The sequence below is a fragment of the Kogia breviceps genome, chromosome 7, assembly GCF_026419965.1.
Source record: "Kogia breviceps isolate mKogBre1 chromosome 7, mKogBre1 haplotype 1, whole genome shotgun sequence".
Lineage (NCBI taxonomy): Eukaryota > Metazoa > Chordata > Mammalia > Artiodactyla > Physeteridae > Kogia > Kogia breviceps.
In genome coordinates this window covers 112,661,525-112,687,686 of record NC_081316.1, presented here as the reverse complement: position 1 = coordinate 112,687,686, position 26,162 = coordinate 112,661,525, and the positions used below count along the sequence as shown (strand labels likewise).

The window sequence follows — 26,162 nt, the reverse complement described above, 5'->3', positions numbered from 1 at the left end:
TGCCGGAGGGCTGGCAGAGCAGTCACGGGTCTGACTGCTGCCCCGTACAGAGGAGAGATCCCATCCCAGTTCACGCAGCAAGTCGAGCTGGTGTCCTAACCAGAACCCAATAGTCATTTACTGAGCACCTACCACGTGCCAGGCTCTGCGCTGGGCAGTGGACGTTCCAGAAGAAGAAAACAGAGACAACTGAGTGGAATAAATAAAGACATGAAATGAAGCACGATAGGTGACTTCAGATTTAAAGGGATCCCAAGGGCTAAGGAAGAGAAATAAAAAAGGCACAAACAAAATCTCAAGCCTCAGCACGTAGTGGTGAAATTTCAGAACTTCAAAAGGAAAAGGAAGCTAAAAGTAGATTCTCACCACAAGACTGGAAATAAGAAGGCGGTGGAGTAGCACCATCAAGATCTATGAGAAAAAGGTGTTGAACTTGGGACCTGATCTGTGTTCTATCAGTTAAGGTCGAAGACAAGATAAAGTCCGTTTTGGACACGTGAAGCCTCAGAGTTTACTTCCCTCCCATTAATATAAAAATAACTAGAGGTGGTATTCCAGCAAAACCAAGAAGTCGGAGGAAGAAGACAACAGAAAACAAGATAGAGCAGCAGCCCAATGGGAGGGAAGGCAGCTGGAGAGAATGAGGGGTGGCTGTCAACCTGGGGGCCTGGGAGATTCCAGGCAGCAGTCCAGTGGTGATGACAGGATTCCATTCCCTTTTCTGTGGTCAAATCACACGATTTAGTTCTGTGGCTGAATAACGTTTCCACCTTATAATCAACCTAGAGTCAGAATGCGGAGGTAACCACAGTTATTTAACAGAATATGAATCTTCTGAATCTTCACATAAAGGTAGCACACAGACAATTATACTAAAGAGTATAACACTATGTACTATGTAATATATTTGCACTGTATTATATATAATACTATAGACTAAAAATAAATAATATCAAATATAGTTTGATCAAACTAATACAAATTGGAAGAAGAACGTGTGCTCATCTCCCCAGCTTCCACGGGGGGGGAGTTCATAAATAAACACATACATGAAAAAAGAGGGACTGAGGGACTTCGCTGGCAGTCCAGTGGTTAAGACTCTGTGCTTCCACTGCAGAGGGCGAGGGTTCGATCCCTGGACAGTGAACTAAGATCCCATGTGTCGTGTGGAGCGGCCAAAAAATTAATAAATAAAATAAAATATCCTTAAGAAAAAAGAAGGACTGACGCATATTATATGACATAATAAGCGGCCACAAAATCAGCTAAATCAGAAACTGTTCGTCAGGGCTTAACTTTGGATGGTGAACCTAGTGGGTAGAGGTGTGGGAAAGAAGGGAGGCTTTTTAGAATACTATGCAGCAGTCAAAAATAACGGAGTGGATCTACTTATTTTGACCTGGAAAACTCTCCATTATATAGCCTAGGTTAACAAAACAAGTTTTTAGAACAGTACTGAAAAGATAATATTTAACTGTGTTCAACTAAACACCCAAACCAATAAGATGCAGTCCCTGTCCTCAAGGAACCCCTGTTTGCAGCCCCTCTCTGTGTCCTCTTCCCTATACCAAGAGGCCCGCTTCTGGATCACCTCCCTTGCTCAGATTACTGCAAGATGCAGATCTCTTTCTGTCCTAGGGAAGAGCTGTTTTCTGTATGTTTCAAGTCACGAATGCATGTTCTTGACTACAAGTCATCAGTCCAAAGGCTGGCCTGGATGAAGCTGCCCAGGAGAGGAAAACTTCTCACACACAAGTAACCGGTTGGGGGAAAGCCAAGTGGGGAAGGAAAATCTGAAAATTACCGATGCCGAGGCTAAAAGGCACCTCACAGAGCTCATCTTCCTGATGGAAGGTTGCTCCATTGACTTAGCGCCCAGAAGAGGGAGAGCTGGCCTTGCTACGAGCCAGAGGCAGGAAGGGAGCCTGTGAGACGCTGAAGGCTGGAGTGGAGGCCTGATGCCAGGGCCCCGCAGAGAAGCCCACCGAGAGGTGGCAGGGGTGTGTAGGGCTGGGGTCCTCTTCAGGAGCTCAGGGAGCAGATAGCTTGGACTGGATCGTCCTTCCTTAGTGTCCACGGAAGCTGGAAAGCAGCAGCTTCACCGTGGGCAGGAGGGAGCATGCTGGGGAGGGACTGGGAGCGGAGCTGAGGTTTTTCTGAGCGTGCACCAGGTGCCAGACTCACGTGAGGTGCCATCCGGCAGTTACAGCCTTTCACCCTCACACAAGCCCCGCGAGGTAAACGTGATTATCCCAGTTACATCAAGCCTGATGGTTAGAAAACTCAAGTCATGTAACTTGCCCCAAATCCCACAGCCAACAAATGGCAGAGCTAGAATCTGAGTCTGGGCTGGTCTGTTCCAAAGTCCCTGCTCGAGGCATCAGAGGGCGTCGATAAATATGTGGTAACCAACTGATGAGAGAAGCGTCTTTCCCAAACCGGCATACAGCGAATCCTTCTTCCTTCCAGAATCCTGGAAGGATATGGACTCAGCCCCTCTATACCCAATCCAAGAATATCCAGGCACATCTGCTGGCTCTGGGGGACTAGGGTTTACTGGCCCAACAGGACCCTGAAAATGCCCACCTCGGGGGGGAACAGGATTGGGGCTCGACTTCTCCCAGCTCTGAGCCCTGACGTTGCCTCCGAGGACACGGAGCCTGCTGTGTCAGGCGTGGAGGGAGATGGGCTGGGACGGACCAGGAGCAGGAGAGGGGAGGAGAGAAGCCGGAAGCCTGGATCCTTGGTCTCCGGTGCTCAGCTCTGTCCCTGCCCTCCGCCAACCCCAAGGGCACCCTCATCGCTCTCGCCCCCTCTCAGATGCTGTCCCTACTCCCCCCACATCTCCCTAGGCACCTCCACCCCCATTGAGCCTCTGACTTCAGCGGGGAGGCAGGCAGGCCCAGGGGAGTATGTATGTCAGTTAGGGGTTGTCGTTGACACGTGGAGATCATTAACGAGGCTTATTTTTAAATTGTAATTTGCAAAATGTAAATGCTCCCCAAACTGATGTGTAATTGCTACCCACTCCACCCCAGCCCTTCCCCTCTGGTGCCAGCTTTGCAGGGAGAGAATTAGAAAATAAAAAGGGGGTGGATTATGTAAGCAAAATGATTTTAAAAAAAGAGAGCGAGAGAGCTAAGAATTTAAGTGAGACAGCTGGCGGCTCCCTGATTGCCACACTTCCAGCTTAGCTGCAAAAATTGTCCTTGTCGATTGTACCCACCCAAGCAACAGTGTCAACTGTACTGAGTCCCCAGAACAGACCACACTGGCACTCCCTTGGCAAGATGGCTCAGTGGTCTCTGTGTGTGTGTGTGTGTGTGTATGTTTGTGTGTGTGTTTGTGTGTGTGTGTTTGTGTGTGTGTGTTTGTGTGTGTGTGTGTGTGTTGGGGTGTGAGGGGGAAGATCAAGGTGATGTCTGAGGTTGCCTCCATCTCATCCATAGAAGCCTTCCATTCTATGGAAAGACACAACCCACAGCAGGACTTAGCAGTCCGTCAACCCACGTCCATCCTTCCCCAGATTCTACGTATTCTCCTCCACGTAGGGAGGGCCGGGGCAACCTCCATTCTCCCAGGCATCTAGATTCCAGCATCCACAGCATCAGCCTGGAGAGAAACAGGACTCTGCCTATTGAACTACCTCCGGAATAGGTACTTCGGCAGGAGGAAGCTCTTGCCGGGCCCAGAGAAATAACTGGACTTGGGCAACAACACCTCTCCACGCTGGTTCACCAGGAATCTCTAACCCTTAACCTCCTTTTTCTCTTTTACCACCGGCCCCATCTCCGCCAAGCCCTCAGCACAGCCACTGTCTGCAGTGAGTTCCTCCCTTTCCACGTCGCTGTGCGCACAGGCTCTGAAGATTGTTGCAAAGACTGTCTCCCAAGTGGGCATCGCTCAACCCACACTTGGGGGGAAGCCCTGACCCCTGGGATATGCCCTCTTCTCTGGCTTTCACCTCTAGGAGCCCCAGCGGTGCTCCCCACCCTGTAACACACCTAAAACAGAGCTCCCCAAACAGCCAGAGGGCACAGGAAGCAGATGGCCATGTCTGGCCAGTTCTGCCACTGTCAGACAGGTGGTCCTCTTCAATAACTGTGGCTTTTCTAACTACCTGCCTCTCTCCTTCTCCTTCCCTTGAGAGAAACCAGCTTTTGTGAGGAATCTGGCAACGATTACTGCCCCCCTCCCCCGCAAACGAAGACGGGGGAAACTAGAAGGTCATGGTGGCCCTAAGACATCAGGAAAATTTACAAAATCCCCGGCAGGGTCCTTTGGAGTTGGGGCCCCATCTCACCATAACAGATCCAGCCCTTATCCTGGTATACTGGAAAGAAAAAAGGCTTGTTTTGGATAACTGGATTTCTAAATCCCTGCCTACACTGATACTTAGGTCTGTGAGATCATGAAGTTACTTAAGAGGATTTAAAAAACCCTATCTGATAAGAGGATTAAGTGAGATTGTCTATTCAAAACGCTTTATACACTCTAAGGAACTATTTCTCATAGCTCATCACACCCACTTGGGATACAGTTTCCTGCATGTTCATGAAAAACACTTGGGGTACAGATTCTTGGTCTAAACCTGGACTCACAAATCAGGATCTCTGGTGTGAGGTCCAGGAACTGAGTTTTTCACAAACACCCCCCGGTGATAACACGTGCTCCAGAGGGTTGTACAAGTGTTACCGTCGTGTGCGTAAGCAACAGCCCATGCATCTGTAGCAACAACAGTTGATTGTTCATGGAATACGTAGAAGAAAAGAGAGGTATTCAGGGACAAGGCATAGCCCTCGCCCCATCCTCCGGGAGCCCAGCAGAAACCACGGCAGTGCTGTGCTTTCTGAGGTCGTGTGAGCGCCAACTGTCAGCTAATGCTATGCGCTGGTTCTCGAGGTCTTCGGAAGAAAAGATAATCTGCCTGGAGGGTTTAACTTTGTGTTAAAGGACGGAGAAACGTTTCTTACTGTTCGGGTGATCCCGGTGGCCTCTGGGGTGGCCCTCAGGAGACTCACTCCCCTCTTCTCACTTCCAGCTGGGCCGGCAGTTCTTCCTTGTTGGCTGGAGCCAGCGCACCTGCGGAAAAGGGCAGAGCAGTGCTCAGGAGAGGAGGCTCGAGGCGCAGGGGGCGAGGGGACGCGCTCTGTGCCCCGCTTCTCCCAGCCTGGCGGCAAAGGATACTCTTTGTGCTCTACAGAACCCCTGCCACGCGACCATTCAGGCCCCTCTCCTCACTGGCTGCTCAGACCCACCGGAACAATGTTAGGGCCCGACCCTTGTCTCGGCGGGAAATGCCCTGTGGTCGCCACCTGGCCTCCTGGCACCAGGCACACAGGCAGCTCCCTCTCCCGCAAGTGCGGGCAGGTCCCCGAGTGATCCTGGGTCCTGGGAAGCCACAGCTGGCTTCTTGCTTTAAAGTGTAGGGAACTCAGAGAAAGGGCAGCAGTTGCCACCTGCTCAGGTGTGTGGATGAGTTTCAGATGCTTTCCCAGGGCGGGGGGAGGCTTCGGCTGGGAGTCTAGACACTGATGGGGTGCGGGGAGGGAGGAAGAGTCAGGAGGGTGGTGGACCCAAAGCCGTGAAAAGCAGCCTTGGCCTAAAGGGGCTTCAGCTGCATGACTTAACTATTTACTTTTAGATTAAAGGGGATTAATTTTGTTTCTCAATATTTGAAATGGACCAAGGTATCCAGAAGCGAGGTTGGTGGTCAGCGCCGGTATAAGGCCTGGCCTGACACTTCCCAAACATGTCAGTTTCTCCTTCTGGATGGAGTTGCTAATTTGACTCCAATGAGGCTGTGCTTGGGGCCAGGATGACGGGGGTCGTGGGATGGGGGTGGAGGGGGGCTGCTGATACCTGGGTTGCGTTTTCGGGGCTGCCTCAGGGAGCACCTCCAGCCAAGAGCCCCAGCCCTACAACCAGAGGGAAATGCATCTTCAACGTACACAATTCCTTCCTAGTTAACACCATCATCTTAGTCTCCCTGTAAAAACAACCCGCACCTCAGTGAAGAACGTAACTAGCGACATGACAACAGGAGGAGCTAAATAAACAGTGGCCAGGCTGGGAGCTGCAGTGGGAAGTGGAGATTCAGACACTTGCTTGAACAAGACTTTCCCGCTTCCCGGGCGCACACACCTGCACCGCTGGGAGGCGAAGGTGGCGCAGACACACAGCATCCAGGATCCTGAGGGGTGTATGAATTCCTGGCCGCAGGGCAGAGGAGGTGGGGGAGGCCGGAGATGGGATGAGCTGACAAGAGCTCCAAGAGCAGGCAGGGCAGTTCATGAATTTCCATGAACAAAATCTCTCTGGGTTGAAACAAAACCCCCTTTGCCACCCTGGGCCCAGGTTCCTCCCAAGAGGAGATGACGGATATGAGACACATTCAAAGCGGCAGGAGGCTCAGGCCCGCCTGGCCATTGCCCGGAGAGGATGCTCTGAGCGCCAAGGTACTCTCGTAACAGCCTGCTCCTCCTCCGTTGGCCTTGCCTGCGACTTCTGTGAGTGCCTCCCAGCTCTCTGCCGGCCCCAGGCAGCAAACCTGGGGGACAAGGCTGCTTCCTCCCTCCCCAAGCCCCACCTCACTCCCTTCCCCATCGCTTCCCCACTTCCCACCCTTTCCAGTCCAGTCCAGGCGGAAGGCGGTCTTCCGCCTTTCCACTCCCTGGGACACACCTAGAGAGGGCCCTCATCCCTGGCGACGCCGGCCAAGCCCCTCCAGCTTGTTAGCCGCCCCCGGGCTGAGCTTCCCCGTCAGCCGCCTTCACCCTGCACCCACCCAGGGCCCCGTGCGTGCCAGACAGTGCCCGGGATGGGTGCACAGCTGTGTCACCTCCTACTCCAGAATTTGCAGGAACTCCCTCCTTACAGGCACCTACGGGTGTTCAGTCTGACCTGGCACTGCCCTAACTGCCTTCAGGGCACAGCTTGTACCCTCTACCCACAGGCTCTCTTCCCTCCATCCAAACGCAACCCCAGACCTGCCCCATAACCTCCCACTGCCCTCACTGCCACAATTCTACATTTCTACCAGGCAAGACCCTCACCATTCTTCAGCGTTCAACCTGAACATTCTGGCTTTTGCCTCTACAGCCAGATGCACTTTTACCTCCTCTGTGTTTCCAAGTAGCGCGCTCTCTGTCATCCCCTGAAAGCTCTCGCCGCGTTCTGTTTCATGCTATGGTTATCTTACGTATGTCTCGTCTCTTTCCAAACTGGAGGGTCCTCACGGGCAGAGTCCCTGTCTTCTATCTGCATCATTTTTTAGTTTACAAAATACTTTCATATGTAATATCTTAACTCTTAAAACAATCTTTAGAGGGCGATATTTCAATGTAATAATTTTTATTACCTTTACAAAATAATATATGCTTATTGCACAAAATAAAGAAGAGGGAGAAATTTTTTTTTTTTTTTTTGGCCACGTGGTGTGGCTTGCTGGATCTTAGTTCCCTGATGAGGGACTGAACCCGGGCCCCGGCAGTGAAAGCACCGAGTCCTAACCACTGGACCGCCAGGGAATTCCCAGAAATTTTCGAGTTAGTTGTGATCCTACCATACAAAGATAACCACAGATAATATGCAGAGTAAAACTCTTCTTTCTTCAAAACAGTATCATTCTGTTTGCTCCGGAAGCAGCCTTTGATATACAGCAACATACCATAAATACCTTTGCATATAAGGAAAATATACACTATAATCTTAGTGACTTTGTGTCATGCCATTTACGGATGTACGACAGTTACAAATGTCTATTATTTGTTGTTTAGATTATTTCCAGTTTTTGCTGTTATAAACAAATGATGCCCATTCTCGTAGCTGAGCTTTGCTCCAGACTTGATCATTGTTTTAGGATAAGTTTCTAGATACGGCGTTGCCAAATCCAAAGGTCTATTCATTTTAAAGAATTTTAACAAAGTATTTGCAGAAGGTCACACCGATTTACATCGCATCTGCGGTTTACGAGAGATGGCTTTCTCCCTGCCAGGTAGTTGATCCCATTTTATCGAGGTTGATAACAAGGCTTTGGAAAGTCAAGCACCGGGCTCGCCTAAGAAAACAGCCAGCGAGCAGCATGTCTTCTGACTCCAGACCTTTCGCTCTTCCAACCTCCCCCCTTCTCTTTGCTCGTATATTTCTTACACTCCAGAGGGAGAGGCTGCAGTATAAGTGCTACGTAAATTCTGGGCTTCCCGAAGGACGAGGCAGGGGTGATGCGCCCTCAGTCGCGGGGTGGGCCACTCCCGGGGGCTCTGCTGAGCCTCGTGTCCCGGGTGTCTGAGACTTATTCTGGCAGATGACAGCTCTGTTCTTGGGTAGCTTTTTACTGTTCCCTCCTCCCTTCTTCTGGGCAGATGCAAATTGCTTCAATTTAGACTCCATGCATTAAGAACCTACCATGTGCTGGGGCCTGGGCATATGCAAAGATGAAAAAGACACACACACAAGCTCTCCCTGCCTTTGAGGTGCTCACGGTCTAATGATAGGGACATAACTGTACCCTGTCACGTGTGACAACGCTGCTTGTGGCTGTTGGCCCTACCACCCCTCCTCTGCCAAAGCCCACGGTGCCAGGGGCGGGGGACAGGGCCCCAGGTCAGGGCTGTGCAAGGAGGCAGCCCTGCCTGCCTGCTGTGTCCTGCAGCCCCTCCTTCTAACCGTGTCCTTTCTCGAGCTGAGGGGGCCGGAGCTCCCTCCCCGTGACCTGCTGCGGTGCCTGCTGTTCTGTCTTTCTGCTCCAGCTATACCTCTGCCCCCTGCCCTCACCCTTAGACAGCACCGAGGAGTGCGGCCCCTCAGAGGGAAATCACACCCGTTTAGGGGAGAGAAACCGACCCCCCCCCCCCCCCACTCAGAGACCAATAAATACGCAGTCAAGAGAGGAAGGATGGTCCCGGCAATGCCAGTGTGCCCTGCGCATGGCACCGCTTCAGGGCTGCAACCTACATACGTTTTCCCTTTCCCAGAACTGACAAATGCCTGGTTCCCACCAGCCTGGAGAAAGCTCCAAGGCAGAAATATAGCCTGTAATCTCTTCCTGTCACGGCCAGCTATTCCTCTGAGTATAACGAAGGCAACTCACAGGACAGAAGGCCCCGGGGAGAATGAAAGACAGTCTGGGCTGGGGGACAAGGAGACTGCCCACGGTCACGGCCACCCTCCCCCACGCTCACCCACCTTGCCCCGAGGAGGGTCCTGAGCGCGCCTTTTTAGATCTTGCCAGAGAAATCCCAGCCCCCTCTGTTTTGTGGCCATACAGAGGCTGGCAGGCAGCCTGCGACACCGCTGCCCTAATCTTGAGGCTGGGCTGGGGCCCAATTAACAAGCAGCTGGACAGGCAGGGAGGTAGACAGACAGGGAGAGAGATGGATGGGAAGACATGGGCCCTGTGTGACCGATGGCCCAGACGCTTCAGGGACAAAGGAGGAAGCAGGACCTTCATCTTGCAGATCAAGTCCCTCTGTCCCCACAAGACCCCCAAGAAATGGAGTGTTCCCACCTCTGCTCTTTAGCTCTGATCAGGCCCTTCCCTGCCTCCTCAAGCTCATTTTACTGGGGCACCCCCTGACCTCCGACAGGTGGGCAGGCTTCCCTAGAGAACACCTCTGCCTGTTTAGCCAACCTGACTTACACTTTGCAGATGAATAGGACGGCCCTGAGGAAGAAGCCTCTGGAATCTCTGGCCAGAGGCCCAAACCAAAGGCCTGCCCCATGTCCACTTTGGGGGAGTTGCCCACCCTGGTATCCATCCCAGGAGCAAAAAACACCAAAGTCTTTGTCCTCGTTGGCCATAGAGCCTTGAAAGAGTCCATCCTCACTCTGGAGACCCTCCCAGGGCCTATTCTTGCATAAGTGCAGCGATGGATGTGTGGTTTGCCTCCCAGGAGCCTCAGGCATTTCCCCAAGGATATAGGCTCTTCCCACCTCCCTGCTGGGGTGGCTGGCTCTGGTTCTGCCACAGGTTTGCTCCGCGGTGGCGCACAGAACCCTTCCCCTCCGAATTCCGGTTCACTGCCATCACCATCCATCTTTGTCATTGCTGTCTGTAAAGCAAAAGGCCGGACCTGACAATGTGACCCTGTTCTCTGACTGTTCTTGATCAGCTCATTGAACTCAATTGTTCCAGCAAAAGCCTCAGATTTCACCAGAGCAATGAGACCCATCTCAGAGAGACCAGATTCCAATCCTCCAGGAAGAGAGAGCCTCCTTGGAGGCTAAAATACTTTACAGGCTTGTTTATACTGTTTCTCCCCTGCTCCAAAGTCTGTAATGACTTGCCCAGGCCTACAGAGACAAAATCCAAATTTCTTAGCCTCCTTTTTAGTCCTTTGTAATCAGCCTCAACCTATCTCTCTTACTTAATCTCTCAAACCTGAGCCTCTTCTCCAGCCGTGCTAGGCTGCCCTGTCTCACAACCCAGCCCACACCATGTCTGGGTCCTCTGCCCCCCTTGCTCAGGCCATGATATCAGCCCCCCTGGTGGGCCTTGTGCCCCCGCTTCCTCTCTGCTACCCAGGTCCTAGCCAACCCTCAAGTCCTACCTTTCTCTGAACTTCTGCAGTGGAATGCAGTCAAACTCTGGCTCCCCATCCTATAATTGGCCCTGAATCTTACTCAGTTTTGTGAACTTCTGCTTTCCACGTTAGTCTAAATCTCCTCAACGGCATCGTAAGTGTTTGAGGACAAGACTGGTGTCTTCAATTTCTCTTATGCCTCCATATACACCGAGGTTAGTAGTGTGCCATGTAGATCACTGATAGGATCAGTCTTGTCACATGAAGGGCAACCACTACTGGAAAATACTAAACCGGATCAATGCTGGACCAGTTCAGCTAGACTTTGCCTATTTAGTCATTATTACTCATTGTCAAAGGCATTACCATTCTCCATATTTCAGTGTGTCTCTGAATTGAAAGATTTGTCCAAACCATGAGTTATTTCATATGCCTCTTACACTAATATTAATAAGTGAATGTGGAAGACATAGTACAGTGGGAAAAACTTGAAGTCAGACATCCCTGGATTCAAATCTTAGATCCCCTCTTCCTAGCTTTGTGACCACCTAACTCACAGGGTGTTTATAGGGATTTAGTGGTATTACATGAGACATATGATGTGCTCAGCGGATAATAAAGGACTCAGCACTGACACAGACAAAGCCTGTAATAAATGGTGACTATCGTTGTTAAGACAATGACAGTAAGACTAGTTTGTATAGATCTTGTTTGGCAAAATCATACTCATCCTTCAAGATTCAGCTCTGTAAAGTTTTCTCTCAATACTGCGCTACCCCACACAAAGCAAGTCATTCCCTCCTTTCTGCTCCCCTGATACCTGGGAACTTATCTCTTAAAACAGGGGTCCCCAACCCCCAGGGCCTCGGACCGATACTGGTCCGCAAACTTAGGAACCCGCCGGGCCGCACAGCAGGAGGTGAGCGGCAGGCAAGCAAGCAAAGCTTCATCCGCTGTTCCCCATCGCTCACCATCGCTCCCCATTGCTCCTCATCTCTCCCCATCGCTCCCATCGCTCCCATCACTCCCCATCGCTCCCCAATGCTCCCATCGCTCCCATCTCTCCCCATCTCTCCCATCGCTCGCATCTCTCCCCATCGCTCCCATCTCTCCCATCGCTCCCATCTCTCCCATCACTCCCATCGCTCCCATCACTCCCCATCGCTCCCATCGCTCCCATCGCTCCCATCTCTCCCAATCGCTCCCATCTCTACCATCTCTCCCATCTCTCCCATCACTCTCATCGCTCCCATCACTCCCCATCGCTCCCATCTCTCCCATCGCTCCCATCGCTCCCATCACTCCCATCTCTCCCATCGCTCCCATCACTCCCCATCGCTCCCCAATGCTCCCATCGCTGCCATCTCTCCCCATCTCTCCCATCACTCCCATCTATCCCATCACTCTCATCTCTCCCATCACTCCCATCGCTCCCATCACTCCCCATCGCTCCCCAATGCTCCCATCGCTCCCATCTCTCCCCATCTCTCCCATCGCTCCCATCTCTCCCATCACTCCCATCTCTCCCATCACTCCCATCGCTCCCATCACTCCCCATCGCTCCCATCTCTCCCATCGCTCCCATCGCTCCCATCGCTCCCATCTCTCCCATCGCTCCCATCTCTCCCATCGCTCCCATCGCTCCCATCGCTCCCATCACTCCCATCGCTCCCATCGCTCCCCAATGCTCCCATCGCTCCCATCTCTCCCCATCTCTCCCATCGCTCCCATCTCTCCCCATCGCTCCCATCGCTCCCCAATGCTCCCATCGCTCCCATCTCTCCCCATCGCTCCCATCTCTCCCATCGCTCCCATCTCTCCCATCTCTCCCATCGCTCCCATCACTCCCATCTCTCCCATCGCTCCCATCACTCCCCAATGCTCCCATCTCTCCCCATCTCTCCCATCGCTCCCATCTCTCCCATCGCTCCCATCTCTCCCATCTCTCCCATCGCTCCCATCGCTCCCATCACTCCCATCGCTCCCATCGCTCCCCAATGCTCCCATCGCTCCCATCTCTCCCATCTCTCCCATCGCTCCCATCGCTCCCATCTCTCCCCATCGCTCCCATCTCTCCCCATCGCTCCCATCTCTCCCATCTCTCCCATCGCTCCCATCGCTCCCATCACTCCCATCGCTTCCATCGCTCCCCAATGCTCCCATCGCTCCCATCTCTCCCCATCTCTCCCATCGCTCCCATCACTCCCCAATGCTCCCATCGCTCCCATCTCTCCCCATCGCTCCCATCTCTCCCATCGCTCCCATCTCTCCCATCGCTCCCATCGCTCCCATCACTCCCATCTCTCCCATCGCTCCCATCACTCCCCAATGCTCCCATCTCTCCCCATCTCTCCCATCGCTCCCATCGCTCCCATCGCTCCCATCACTCCCATCGCTCCCCAATGCTCCCATCGCTCCCATCTCTCCCATCTCTCCCATCTCTCCCATCGCTCCCATCTCTCCCATCTCTCCCATCGCTCCCATCTCTCCCATCGCTCCCATCGCTCCCATCGCTCCCATCGCTCCCCAATGCTCCCATCGCTCCCATCTCTCCCATCTCTCCCATCTCTCCCATCGCTCCCATCTCTCCCATCTCTCCCATCGCTCCCATCTCTCCCCATCACTCCCATCGCTCCCATCTCTCCCCATCGCTCCCATCTCTCCCATCGCTCCCATCTCTCCCATCACTCCCATCGCTCCCATCTCTCCCCACCTCTCCCATCGCTCCCATCTCTCCCATCTCTCCCCATCTCTCCCATCGCTCCCATCACTCCCCAATGCTCCCATCGCTCCCATCTCTCCCCATCGCTCCCATCTCTCCCATCGCTCTCATCTCTCCCATCGCTCCCATCGCTCCCATCACTCCCATCTCTCCCATCGCTCCCATCACTCCCCAATGCTCCCATCTCTCCCCATCTCTCCCATCGCTCCCATCGCCCCCATCGCTCCCATCACTCCCATCGCTCCCCAATGCTCCCATCGCTCCCATCTCTCCCATCTCTCCCATCGCTCCCATCTCTCCCATCTCTCCCATCGCTCCCATCTCTCCCATCGCTCCCATCGCTCCCATCGCTCCCCAATGCTCCCATCTCTCCCATCGCTCCCATCTCTCCCATCTCTCCCATCGCTCCCATCTCTCCCCATCACTCCCATCGCTCCCATCTCTCCCCATCGCTCCCATCTCTCCCATCGCTCCCATCTCTCCCATCACTCCCATCGCTCCCATCTCTCCCCATCTCTCCCATCGCTCCCATCTCTCCCCATCTCTCCCCATCGCTCCCATCTCTCCCATCGCTCCCATCTCTCCCCATCTCTCCCATCGCTCCCATCTCTCCCATCGCTCCCATCTCTCCCCATCGCTCCCATCTCTCCCATCTCTCCCCATCTCTCCCATCGCTCCCATCTCTCCCCATCTCTCCCATCGCTCCCATCTCTCCCCATCACTCCCATCGCTCCCATCTCTCCCCATCGCTCCCATCTCTCCCATCTCTCCTATCGCTCCCATCGCTCCCCATCGCTCCCATCGCTCCCATCACTCCCATCTCTCCCCATCGCTCCCATCTCTCCCCATCGCTCCCATCACTCCCATCGCTCCCATCGCTCCCATCTCTCCCCATCTCTCCCATTGCTCCCATCTCTCCCCATCTCTCCCATCACTCCCATCGCTCCCATCTCTCCCCATCTCTCCCATCACTCCCATCAATCCCATCTCTCCCCATCACTCCCATCACTCCCACCGCTTCCCATCACTCCCATCACTCCCATCTCTCCTATCGCTCCCATCGCTCCCCATCGCTCCCATCGCTCCCATCACTCCCATCTCTCCCCAACGCTCCACATCGCTCCCATCACTCCCCACCACTCCCATCACTCCCATCACTCCCCATTGCTCCCATCTCTCCCATCTCTCCCCAACGCTCCACATCGCTCACATGACTCCCATCACTCCCCATCACTCCCATCAATCCCCATCGCTCCCATCTCTCCCCACTGCCCTCCACTGCCCCCCATCTCTCCCCATTGCTCCCATTACCGCCTGAACCATCCCCCCCCAGCACCCCGTCCATGGAAAAATTGTCTTCCAGGAAACCAGTCCCTGGTGACAAAAAGGTTGGGGACTGCTGTCTTATAAGATAAAGTCCAAAGTTCTTGCCATGAACTTCAGGCTGTATCTCACCAAATTATCATTATGTATCCCTATAGGTGTCCCTCCCACTCAGCTCTGAGTTTCCTGAGCAAGGAGATCCTCACCTTTATGCTTCCAGCTCTGGCCTAGCATCAGGCTCCATGTGTGTTTATTAAACGAGAGAAATGAACAGATGATCAGGAAGGCCAAGAGCAGTCAAGAGACCTGGGCAGAATTTGACAGGACACAAATTAAAGCCTGGTGATAGGGAACCCATCACGGAAAGCAAGTGTCCCTTTAAATTCAAGTAAGACCAGCCCCCAATTTAAAGTTGCTTAACTTTTCCAGCTGGATTAACTTTCTTGGGGAAGCCATCAGCCCCGTCAGAAGCCCTTTGAACATCCCTGCAAAGCCCTGCCCGTGCAGCCCTCCTTTCCCCTCAGCTGGGCTCAGTCCTTCTCTGGCTGCCCCCTGCCCTTCCTTCCCCAGCGGTCAGACCCTCCAGCTTCGAAGCCCCTGCTCCCTCACCCGACCGGGCTGCTGAAAGACCCTGGGTTCTAGGACAGCCTTCCCCATCCAGAAGCAGGAGAAGGGCAGTGCATCATGATACAAGCTAATCATTCTCTTTTGCCCCCAGGCAGAGTGAGCTCCATTTTCCTCCTTTCCATCTCCTCTGCCACACCTCAGCTCAACAGCCTCCTCATCAGTCTCCCTGAGGCCTACCCCATCCTCCACTCGGCTGCCACAGGCCGTTTCTAGCAGCTTTGAGCATCCTATGCACAATTCTCTTAGCACTTATCCTGCGAAACTGTGATTATCTCTTTTCCCTCCCCACTAGATCAAATCATCCTAAACTGACTGTGTTTAGAGCTTAATGTGCATTTTGTACATATTAGGTGTTCAATAAATATTGGTTGAAGAAAGGAGTAAATAAATGTATCAGTTCAGCAGAGGAGATGTGGAATGTGTGGCATACAACATGCTAAGGTCTCTTACAAAGAGTTACATCGCCTGGTTTTTTATTTACCCTTTGCCACAGCCTTATAAAGAGATATTATTAGTCCTACTCCTTCTTCTTCCTCTTTTCTTTTTCTTTCTTTCTTTTCTTTTCTTTTTTCTTTTTCTTTTTTTTTTTTTTTTGCAGCACGCGGGCCTCTCACTGCTGTGGCCTCTCCCGTTGCGGTGCACAGGCTCCGGACGCGCAGGCTCAGCGGCCACGGCTCACGGGCCCAGCCGCTCCGCGGCACGTGGGATCCTCCCGGACCGGGGCACGAACCCGCGTCCCCTGCATCGGCAGGCAGACTCTCAACCGCTGTGTCACCAGGGAAACCCCCTCTTTTCTTTTTTAATACTTTTTGGTCACACCGTGCAGCATTCGGGATCTTAGTTCCCCGACCAGGGATTGAACCCGAGCCTGCTGCCATGGAAGCGTGAAGTCCCAACCACTGGACCGCCAGGGAAGTCCCTAGTCCTCGTTTTAAAAGGGGAAACTGAGGTTAGAAAAGCGACTTGCCCAAAGTCACAAAGCTGGTTGAGGCGTGAAGTGAAAGGGCAGAGTTCAAGGGTGGCCTCCTCCGCTCCCCTGCCCGCCTGCCCGCCTGCTTCCCAGCCAGGGAGGGGATACAAAGAGGCTGAGCTGCTTCTGCTCTGCCTCACTTGGGAAATAAACAAGAATTCTTCTTCTTCTCATCATTTGGTGAGTCGGTGACATTTCGTTTGACAAAGAATCTAGGAAAAGTCTCTCCTGGGACCAGTTTTGGGAGTAGGCTGTGATAATATTGCTTTATTGAAAAAGGATGCTAGGAACTGAGCTCCGGATGGCCTTTTACATGGAGTAATTTATGCAGAAAATGAGAAACTTTTTTTTTTAAAGAAACACACATTGATCTACACATGGTCACAAAGACAGAAGTGATGACAACACACACAACCCCAGAGACACTGTTACAGACAAGCAAAGGCATAAATTCCAGTTTTCGGTCACGACCATGGCCACACACCTCATAAAACACCAAAAGATTGCTAGTGTGGTCAGTTCAAAGCCCTGTGTACACGCCCGCTTGCAAAACAGCCTGATGGCTGCGGCTTCCCCTCACGGCTTCGGGGGAAAATTGTGATGTTCCCCGACACGTGTAAATTTCAGTCATTAAGCAACGCACAGGAAGCATGACACTGGAGAAATTAATCTCTCCATGCCTCCCTGCCCTTCTCAGGGCCCTGTTCCCTCCCGCAATGATCACACTGCGTCTGGAGGGGCTGCGAACCCGATGACCTGCACCCCAGGGACGGATCCCCGGATTCCCACCGCCTGCCTCACCGAGGTTTCAGTCATAACCAGCACCTGGAAGACAGCAAAGGAACCAGAACAAGGCCAGGAAATGAAACGTCTGTAAAATTGTCACTCAGAGGTCTCTCAGAAATGAATCTCAGAGATGGCAAGGATGGGAAAGGGATTCTATTTCAAATATCTTCCTCCCCAGGCTGCCTGTGAAGGGCTGGGATTCGAAAGGACACCTGAAAGTCAGGAATGCCCCTCCAGCCATGGCGATTTTGACCCATGGCTGAGAGCAGCGCCCAGGATCCCTGTCCTTGTGGGATCAGCAACTGAGAAACTCAGAGAGGCCAGGAAGCACTCTGGGTGCCAAGACACCTGGCTTCTGTCCATAACCCTCCTGTATGAGCTCAGGGTGTGACCGCCTGGGCCTCAGTTCCCCCATCTGTAAAGTAAGAAGGTTAGGACTGGATGGTCACTTCTGCTGTGGTCTCATTAGGAGAGCCCTTGCTCTGCCTAGGCCAGGTGCTAGTTAGACTTTGCACACCTGTACGTACGCACAATGGTTATACATCCCAAAGCATGTCCAGCCACAGCCGTTATCATTTTGCTTGAGCTTGACAGTAATTTTGTAAAGTTTGGTAGTACTGGAATCAACATACACATTTTACAGATGGAATAATCAAAACTGAGACTTAAAGTGTCTTGGCCAAGGTCACAAAAAGAATCAGTATTCATTCAGATTACATGAAATTCAAATCTTCCCTTGGACATTACTCCCTATTAAAAGGGAAAAAATGTACAACATACCTTGGAAATGCTTAAGTTTGCTGTGGAAAATATTTGTTTCTATTCCCTAGGTTGGACTTGTTAAGTGTAATAATAACTGTGATTTCAAAGCTTCTGCTGCCTTTTTGCACGGCTTAGGGTGGAGGCCAAGGGCAGATGTTCTTTCATTTAGGAAAAAGATTTAACGTCTTCTGGCTATTAAAGAGGAGGCCAGGCCTACTCTGGGAGGGGAAAGATGAAAGAAAAGGGAACTCAGTTGCTACCCACTCATTCAACAAATGTGTATTGAAGTGTCTGCTGTGTGTCAGGAACTGTTCACAATTGTTAACAAAAAAGATAAAAATCTCAGCCTTCAGTGGGTTTACATTCTGGTCTGGGTGGAGATGGGAGCAGTGGACACACAATAACGAGATAGGAAGGAAAATATACAGGGTCAGATGATAAGGGCAAAGGAGAAAAGGCAGATGAAAGGGAGCTGAGTATGAGGGACTGAAGGTCCCCCCACTAACTTCCTGGCGAATCTAGGCCAGAGTCTTCCGACGATGGAGGAGCATAAAGCTCAGAGCAGAAGGGAGAAGAAAGAAGGTGTTGGTTGGGAGAACAGGTAAAATGGTGGCAGGCCAGTCGTTGTAGGAGAAAACAGACAGTGAGAAATTCCTTCTGCGGGGAGAGGAGAGGGATTGGAAGATCTTATCTCGTCATCTCCTATGTCAGGTTTAACGTGTTCTGCCCCCGTCCCAGAGCCATACCCACCCCCCCCAGCTGGCATCTCCTGGGGCTGGGACCAGTGGCACTTGCCTTGGCCACAAAGTTTTAGGGGCACCCCAAACGTCAGTAATGGGGATGAAAACAGGACCCGTAACTGTGCCCGGACCAGACAGACCAGAATTCAATGAGAAAAGGAAGAAGCAGTAATACTGACCCTCCCAGTGTTTCAAATCTTGATGTTTTATTTAACATGCATTTTTGTCATTAATTTTCATGTCTAAAAATATTGCATTAAAATATTATTTCTCTTGATTGCTGAGTTTTGGGGTGCCCCCTTAAATGTTACGCCTGGGGTGAGTGGGCCTGGCAGGCCTAGCCACCACCATAGGAAAAAGGTACCCACGCAGCAGCTTTGTTATGGGAAAGAAAGAGAAGGGGCCCCACTCACAGTGGGGAGAGCTGGGCAGGGAGGGCCAAGGAGGCCGAACGCCCAGGATGGAGGGAGGAAGGGCAGCAGTTGCTCCCTGGCAGGACCCTGAAGCAAGACAAGAGCAGGAGAACCTACACACCCTTCCTCTCTGGGACTCCTGGGAAGCTGGACCTTCTGCAACATGGGAGGATACCTCCAGTTGTTCTTTAGGGATATTCACAGGAAAGGTGGGCTTGGGGGACACAAGGGTGGCAGACGGCTAGCTGTTCCCTCTTCCAGCTCTGCAGCCAAGGGTCCGCCGTGATGATTAAACCAAGAAGCCACCAGAGTGCATCCATCGGGAGTTCTGAGGGCAGAGCTGCTGGGCCTGGGCCCTGCCAGGATGAGACCCTGACCAGTAGCCCAGCGCAGTCCGAAGGGGAGGGGAGGGCGGTCTCTAATTGCCCTTGCTCCCTGGGAAAGGAGAGGGTAGTACCTTGTCACAGTGTCTGCCCAAGAGAGTATGAGCCCCCTGAGGATAGGGAGTGGGAGGGGCGCATGTCCAGAACAGAAGGGAAGGTTCTACAGGAGGCGGCCAGTGTCCGGGCACATCAGCACTCCAGCTCCACAGACCTGCCTCAAAGGGAGGCGCCCGGCCCCAACCAGTCTGCTTTCTTCACTGCTCCCTGCTTCTCTCCAGTGCCCTCCAAACCCCAGGACCTTAGATGAGTCATGCATGTGTTCAAAAACACTGCTATCATTAACATAAATAAGTCAGGGATTTGAGACCTCTCATGATACGGCCCCTACCGAACATTCTAGGCCTATGTCTCATAACTCTCTTTCACGACCTCTAGGTCAGGGGCTGGCAAATGATACCCAAGTCAAATCCCAAGGCTGCCTGTTTTTGTAAATAAAGTTTTATTGGCGCACGGCCCCACCCTTCCTTCACTAGGGCCTATGTTGTGGCTGCTTTCCACAACAGTGGCAGAGCTAAGTAGCTGCAGCACAACATAAAACCTGAAATATGTACTGTCTAAAACATTCCATAAAAAGCTTGCTGAGGGACTTCCCTGGTGGCTCAGCGGTTGAGAGTCAGCCTGCCGATGCAGGGGACGAGGGTTCGTGCCCCGGTCCGGGAGGATCCCACATGCCGCAGAGCGGCTGGGCCCGTGAGCCGTGGCCTCTGAGCCTGCGCATCCGGAGCCTGTGCTCCGCAACGGGAGAGGCCACAGCAGGGAGAGGCCCGTGTACCGCAAAAAAAAAAAAAAAAAAAAGTTTGCTGAGCTGGTCTAGGGCACAGGTGGGCTCTTGCTGAGCTGGACTAGGGCGCAGGTGAGCTGTGCTCTTGCTGAGCTGGTCTACGACGCAGTAAGCTGTGCTCATCCTCTCCTGCACAGACACTCCTCACACGCTCCGCTAGGCCTGCCACTGGTTCTGCCCTCCAGAACCCACATGCTCCACTTCCCTGCTCTAGTAGCTGAAATACGGCTCATCCTTCAAGGGCTCAGGTGAAACGTTATTTGCCCCGGGATGTCTTCTGAATTCCTGCAAAGAATGGCGCACACTCTGTTACAGCCACTGTTAGGGTGACCGCATAAGGTACCACCCAAACCTGAACGGTTTTGAGAGGGGAGGAGATTAATAATTACACAGACACTACAGGCTTCAGCTGAGACCATCCCAGGCAAACCGGGTCGTCTTGTGGCTCTATCCTTGGTGCTTAGTTCCTTCTGCCTCCTGTGGGGCGACTGTTCCCGTACGCGGCTCCCACCATAGGCAGGATGCTCCAGGGCAAGGGCGGTGTGGGGTTGGACCCTCAGAGTGTCCTTATCTATAGGCTAAGATCAATTAATGTTCATTGAAATAAAAGAAGGAAGGGCTCTGTCCTAAACAAAAGCACTTTCTGTAGGAGCAGCGGCTGGAATAACTGAGACAGAGGAGCCATTAGCCAAATGGGGAGGAGGTGCTTGCAGCTCATGGAGGTTGCTTCCCCTTCTGACACCTCTCAGGGAGGCTTGCAATGGTCAGAGTGGTTACAGCTGCCTCAGTCTCTGCAAGTTAGGAAAGGAGAGGCCCCACTTCAAGCGTGATAGTTTATTTTGGCAGGTTCTGAGCTGAGGCTGAATACTGGATGATCCGAAATTAGATATACATCTCCCTTCATAAAGCTCCAGTACATTCTACAGACTTCAGCTCACCAAAGTGGGAGATAGGAAACAAAGAGCAAGGGAATAAGATGACCCATTTAACATATAGATGCTCCCCATCTGTTCTGTACTAAACAGCCGGGAGACCTCTTTGAAGTGAAAATTCCATTCTACCCCCTCCCCCTCTTCTCCCTGGTTTCAAACAGTTGTTGGCTTCCCATTCCTCTTGAGATCAAGACCAAAATCATTACCGCGGCCTAGAAGGTCAGGGTGGTCTGGCCCTGCCCAGCTCTCCTGCTTCATCTAGTTGGCTCCTGGCCTTTCAGCCACCCAGGCATTGGTCCCTCGAAGAGGACATGCTTCTTCCCACCACAGGGCCTTTGCACAGCCATCCCACCCTCCTGGAAGATGCTCTTTCCTCATCTACCTTTGACTCGTAAGTCTGCTCCACTTTCACATCTCAGCCAGAGCCGCTTCCTCAGGGGAGTTACACTGACCACTCAGACCAGGGAGGCCTCCTTTGTATATTGCATTTCAGGATTCAATTTGAGCACTTAACTTGGTTTATGATTATATATTCATTTGTGATGATTTGGGTAATGCCTGTTTTCTCTGCTAAGCTGGGCAGGGACCCAGGTTTGCTCGGCTCACCTTGAATCCCTAGCAAACAGCAGCACTTGCAGGTATTGGTTGAATGATCATCCTCACCAGCCTGAGTCAAAGATCAGGAAGGTGACCTCTGGCCATCGCTCAATGTCGTAAATTAAAGTGGTTGGAAATAAGAGCTGGGGGTTAAATTCCTCTCTCTTCTCATTCTCCACTTTCAGCTCTTCCTCCTTCTCCACACAAAGCTGTCTTTAGGGACCTATTATACAGAGGGCCACAAAATAGAGTTTACCCAGGGCTAGACACTGGCTGTGAGCTCATAGGTCAAGACAGGCAAGAGATGTGGACAGACCCTAACAGGGCAGATCGGCAGCCGGTAAGAGGCCTGAGCCAGTACCAAGCAGAAGGAAGGAATGAGGGTCTCCTAGCAGGTCTTATTTCCTCCACAGCATCTTAGGCTCAGAGAACCCAGAGGAGTCTTTTCCACTGCGCAGGTCTCCTCCTTCCTCCCTCCCTCCCTTCACCAGGATCCTTTGTGTGTGCGCGCGGGCATGTCAATCTCCCTGAGGGTAGGGACTGTGCCTCGAGTGGCTTTGGATCCCCCAGAGCTCCTGGTTCAAGGTCCAGCACATGACGCCTATTTTGTGGATTCCTGTTCTGACGTGGAGGGTGTGCAATGCGGGCTGCCTGCCTGGGTGGAGGGCCAGAGAACAGCTTTAAGGCCTGGTGTGGGGTAGAGCCAGGGAGGCCACAGGGCACTGTGGGCCCAGGTGTGCAGAAAGGGCCAGACAAACGCTCAGGTCTTCACAGCCCAGCCCACCGCTGAACTAAGCGGCTGCTGCTGGCTCCCCGGGCTGGCTCATCTGAAGAGCGGAGCAGCTCACCGTGCCCTCTCAGGTCGCAGAAAGACGCGTCCACACCGCCGTTCACTCCCCCGCCCACCACAGCAGCCCTGCGGCAGCCTGGCAACTGCACCCCGGGGTGGGGTCCAGCCCCACCAAGGAGAAAACAAAGCAGCTGCCTCTGAGCTGGCACCAAGCCCGCTCCTGTGAAGACAGGCATCTCTGTGCTGGGCCAATAAATAATAAAAAGTGCAAGTGGCCCAGGGTAGGACGGAGCCGCTGGGCTTCAGGCAGGATGGGGCGAGCGGGCCCCCAGGTAGGGAGTAGAGGAATTAATAAGGCATCCATTTTAATGTAGGGAGAGGGGTTTTCTTTCCGCTTCACCAACAGCAAAGTGAATGTTTGAGCATCCTTGCAGGGGGTTAATGAGGACTCTGATTAGTTATTCGGATTTCTCCACACTGCCTCAATCCATCCTCCTAGGGAGGACGGGAGGGAGGCGGTGGGACGGGAGGGCTTCAGAGAGCCGCTTGGATGAGAAGACAGAACCTCTGATCTCTGAGCAGGTGGCAGCCCAAGGAAAACTGCAGCCCACTCACACCCTCTCCCCTCTACCTCCACACACTGTGGAGGGCTGGACGGGACTTCGAGATGACCCATCCAGCCCCTTGGTCGGGGGGCCGACCAGAGGGGCGTGACTCTGTGGCCACACGGAGGGTCTGTGCGAGCACGTGCCCAGCCCAGAGCCCCGCGGCCTGGGGCTTTCTCGCTGCACCAGAATCCCCTCCCCGCCTTCCCCTGCCCAGCCAAAGTGAATATTTTGGTTTTCCCTCCAGGGAGGCTGCTCATCAGGGATAAGCCACTGTCCATCCGGCTGTTCCATCCGAGGCCCTCCGCTGGGGATGTCCGCTGGGCTGGGGGACCGAGGGGCTTCCTCATCAGGAAATCTCTGCCTTCTGGTCCAGGCTGGTTCCCAGCGCAGGGATGGAAGGTGAGGCTTTTCTGTGATGGAGCCTCCCGGCATCACTGCCTCCTCTGTCCCAGCTGCCCAGCCTCCTGCAACAACCTGCCCCCTCTCCCTGCTGACTGTAGGTCACTAATGGACCTGACCACTTGGCCCCAGACATGCAGGGAACAAAAGAGGGGCAAAAGCCTGCAGAGACGCAGCATGTGCTCAGGAAGAGACATCGCCGGGCCATCTGGACGCCAGCTCTGTGCCTTTCCCGCTATTACGACGCAGATGGACTTCCGAGCCAGGATCCCTACTCCCCTCCCACCCCCAGGTCCCAGCCCATCTGCTGCAGCCCAGGACCCAGAGCTAGACCCACCCCCAGATCCACAAGGAAGTGACGTCACAGTGGGCACCACCCCTCTGTTTTCCCGAGATCATCCGAAGTCCTCCAAACGCCTCTCTCTGGAGGTTCCCGAGGAGCTGCCTCTCACATCAACCCCAAATTCTCAAAGTGCATGTTGAGGCCCTTCAGCTCTCCCCAACGCGACTGTTTATTCTCCCCAAGGACAGGGACTGTCGTCTTGGCCGCAGGCACCTGTGGCTCTGCGCCCTGGGCTCTGTCTCCCAGTTCATTCTGAATACTAACAGCGGCAGGCGGGATCTTAGTTCCCCAACAAGGGCTCGAACCCGTGCCCGCTGCAGTGGGAGCGCGGGGTCCTAACCACTGCACCACCGATGTTTACTGAAGGTTCCTGTGTGCCAGCCGTGGCGCCCAGCTTTACGCACGTGATCTACTTGACCCTTGCCGACCATGTGAGGTGATGCCCTTATGGACTGCCCAACAGAACTCTGTGCAGTGAGCTGTCCTCTGTTTGCAGCATCCAGGACCGTAGACACCACTTGGATTGTGGCTGGTGCGACTGAGTAACTGAATTTGTAATTTAATTTAATTTAAATTTAAATAGACACGTGTGTCTGGTGGCTGCCAAACAAGACAGCACAGACTCCAGGGTCAAGCAGCACTCTATACCACGCGGCTGGTAGGGGCATGGCCAGGACTCAGGGGGTGTGTCTGCTTTTCCCGTGCTGCCTTTGGGGCGTTATCAAGTGCGTGAAGAAACTCAGGCAGAGAAGGTAAAGAAATGGTGTGCAACCGTGGACAGCTCATGCTGCATCCCAGCCCCAGGTACAAAGGTGAGTAAGACCCAGTCTCTGCCCTCAAGGGGCTACAGTGCAGCTGAAAGACAAATACATTCTACTTGGGACAGCAGGACTGAGATGCAAAACTGAAGGAGGTAGGATGTCGTCCAGATACCCCATGGCACCCCCTCCCCAAACCCGGCCACGCCCAGCTGTGAGCCCCGCCGTCTCCACTCTGCCCACTCTCCCCCCACGCTTGCTCCTCGTTCTGGATGAATGGCGTCACCGTCGCTGCAGGCCCTCAAGAAGGAAACCTGGAGACGCCCTCAGCTTCTCTTTTTCCTCCCTCCCCCTTCTCGCACCTCCTTTCCATCACATGCCGCGGTTTTGTTCTAAATGTACTTTAAATACCTTCCCCTTCCCACCCCCACTGTCTAAGCTCCCCGCTGCCCTCACGCTGTTGCTTCTTTCCTCACTCACATCGCCCCGTGCTCCAGCCGCACGGCATCAACAGGCGTTTCCGGGAGCTCAAGATGCTTTCCCAGGCCCCAGTGCTTTTTCTTTTTTTTTCAAAGGTCCATCAACAGATGAATGGATCAAGAAGATGCGGTACATATATACAATGGAATATTACTCAGCCATGAAAAGGAACAAAATTGGGTCATTTTGTAGAGACGTGGATGGCCCTAGGGACTATCATACAGAGTGAAGGAAGTCCGAAAGGGAAAAACAAATATCGTATATTAGTGCGTATATTTGGAATCTGAAAAAATTGGTATAGATGATCTTATTTACAAAGCAGAAATAGAGACACAGACGTAGAGAACAAACGTATGGCTGCCCCCGTGCTTTTGCATCTGCTGTCCTCTCTTCCTGGGATGCCCTTGCCGGCCTCATCTGCTTGGACAGCTGTGCATTCCCAAAGAGCCTTCTCTGGCCTCTCTCCCGTTGCAGGCTTTGCAACTGAGCATCACTCCTCTCTGGTGAACGGAGACTTCCACTTCTGTGCCCCTGTGACCCTGAGCTCTCCTCTTTTATGCTGCTTACCACCTTGGGTTACAAGTACCGGCATTTCCCATGGCATTCTCTGAGATCGGAGACCGTGGCTTTGTCATCTCCGTGTTCAGAGGGCCTGCAGTGTGCAGCACGTGACGGGACGTGTGCGGGTGTGTCTACCCGAAGCACCTTCAGCCCCTGCCTTCCCCACCTCCCACGCTCCATCTTTCTGCATTAGGAGTCTCGCAGAAGGTGCCGAGAGGAACATTCCCCTTTCACCTCACAGCCTGCTCTCCATAGGCACGGCAGGGTGACTTCCCACGGAGCCTGGCACTCAGCATGAACTCCCACAGCTTTTTTTTTTTTTTGCGGTACGCGGGCCTCTCACGGCTGCGGCCCCTCCCGCCGCGGAGCACAGGCTCCGGACGCGCAGGCGCAGCGGCCACGGCTCACGGGCCCAGCCTCTCCGGACGCGCAGGCTCAGCGGCCACGGCTCACGGGCCCAGCCGCTCCGCGGCACGTGGGATCCTCCCAGACCGGGGCACGAACCCGCATCCCCTGCACCGGCAGGCGGACTCCCAACCACTGCGCCACCAGGGAAGCCCCCCCCCGCCGCCCCCAGCTTTGAAGAATCTCAAAAACAGCCTGC

General features: G+C 53.3%; 1 protein-coding gene across 13 annotated transcripts in view; it reads right to left on the bottom strand.

Annotated features, from left to right (window-relative positions):
* The window catches only part of PKNOX2 (PBX/knotted 1 homeobox 2), a 262,542-nt gene that overhangs the window by 89,217 nt on the left and 147,163 nt on the right, over nucleotides 1-26,162 (bottom strand). For all 13 annotated transcript variants that reach the window (XR_010841494.1, XR_010841492.1, XR_010841493.1 and 10 more), the window contains one exon: nucleotides 4,974-5,082. Coding sequence is in view for 3 of the 13 variants with exons in the window: in XM_067039248.1 (XP_066895349.1) it covers nucleotides 4,974-5,082 (109 nt within the window). In the remaining 10 variants the exon portion in view is untranslated. The remainder of the gene's footprint in view (nucleotides 1-4,973; nucleotides 5,083-26,162) is intronic.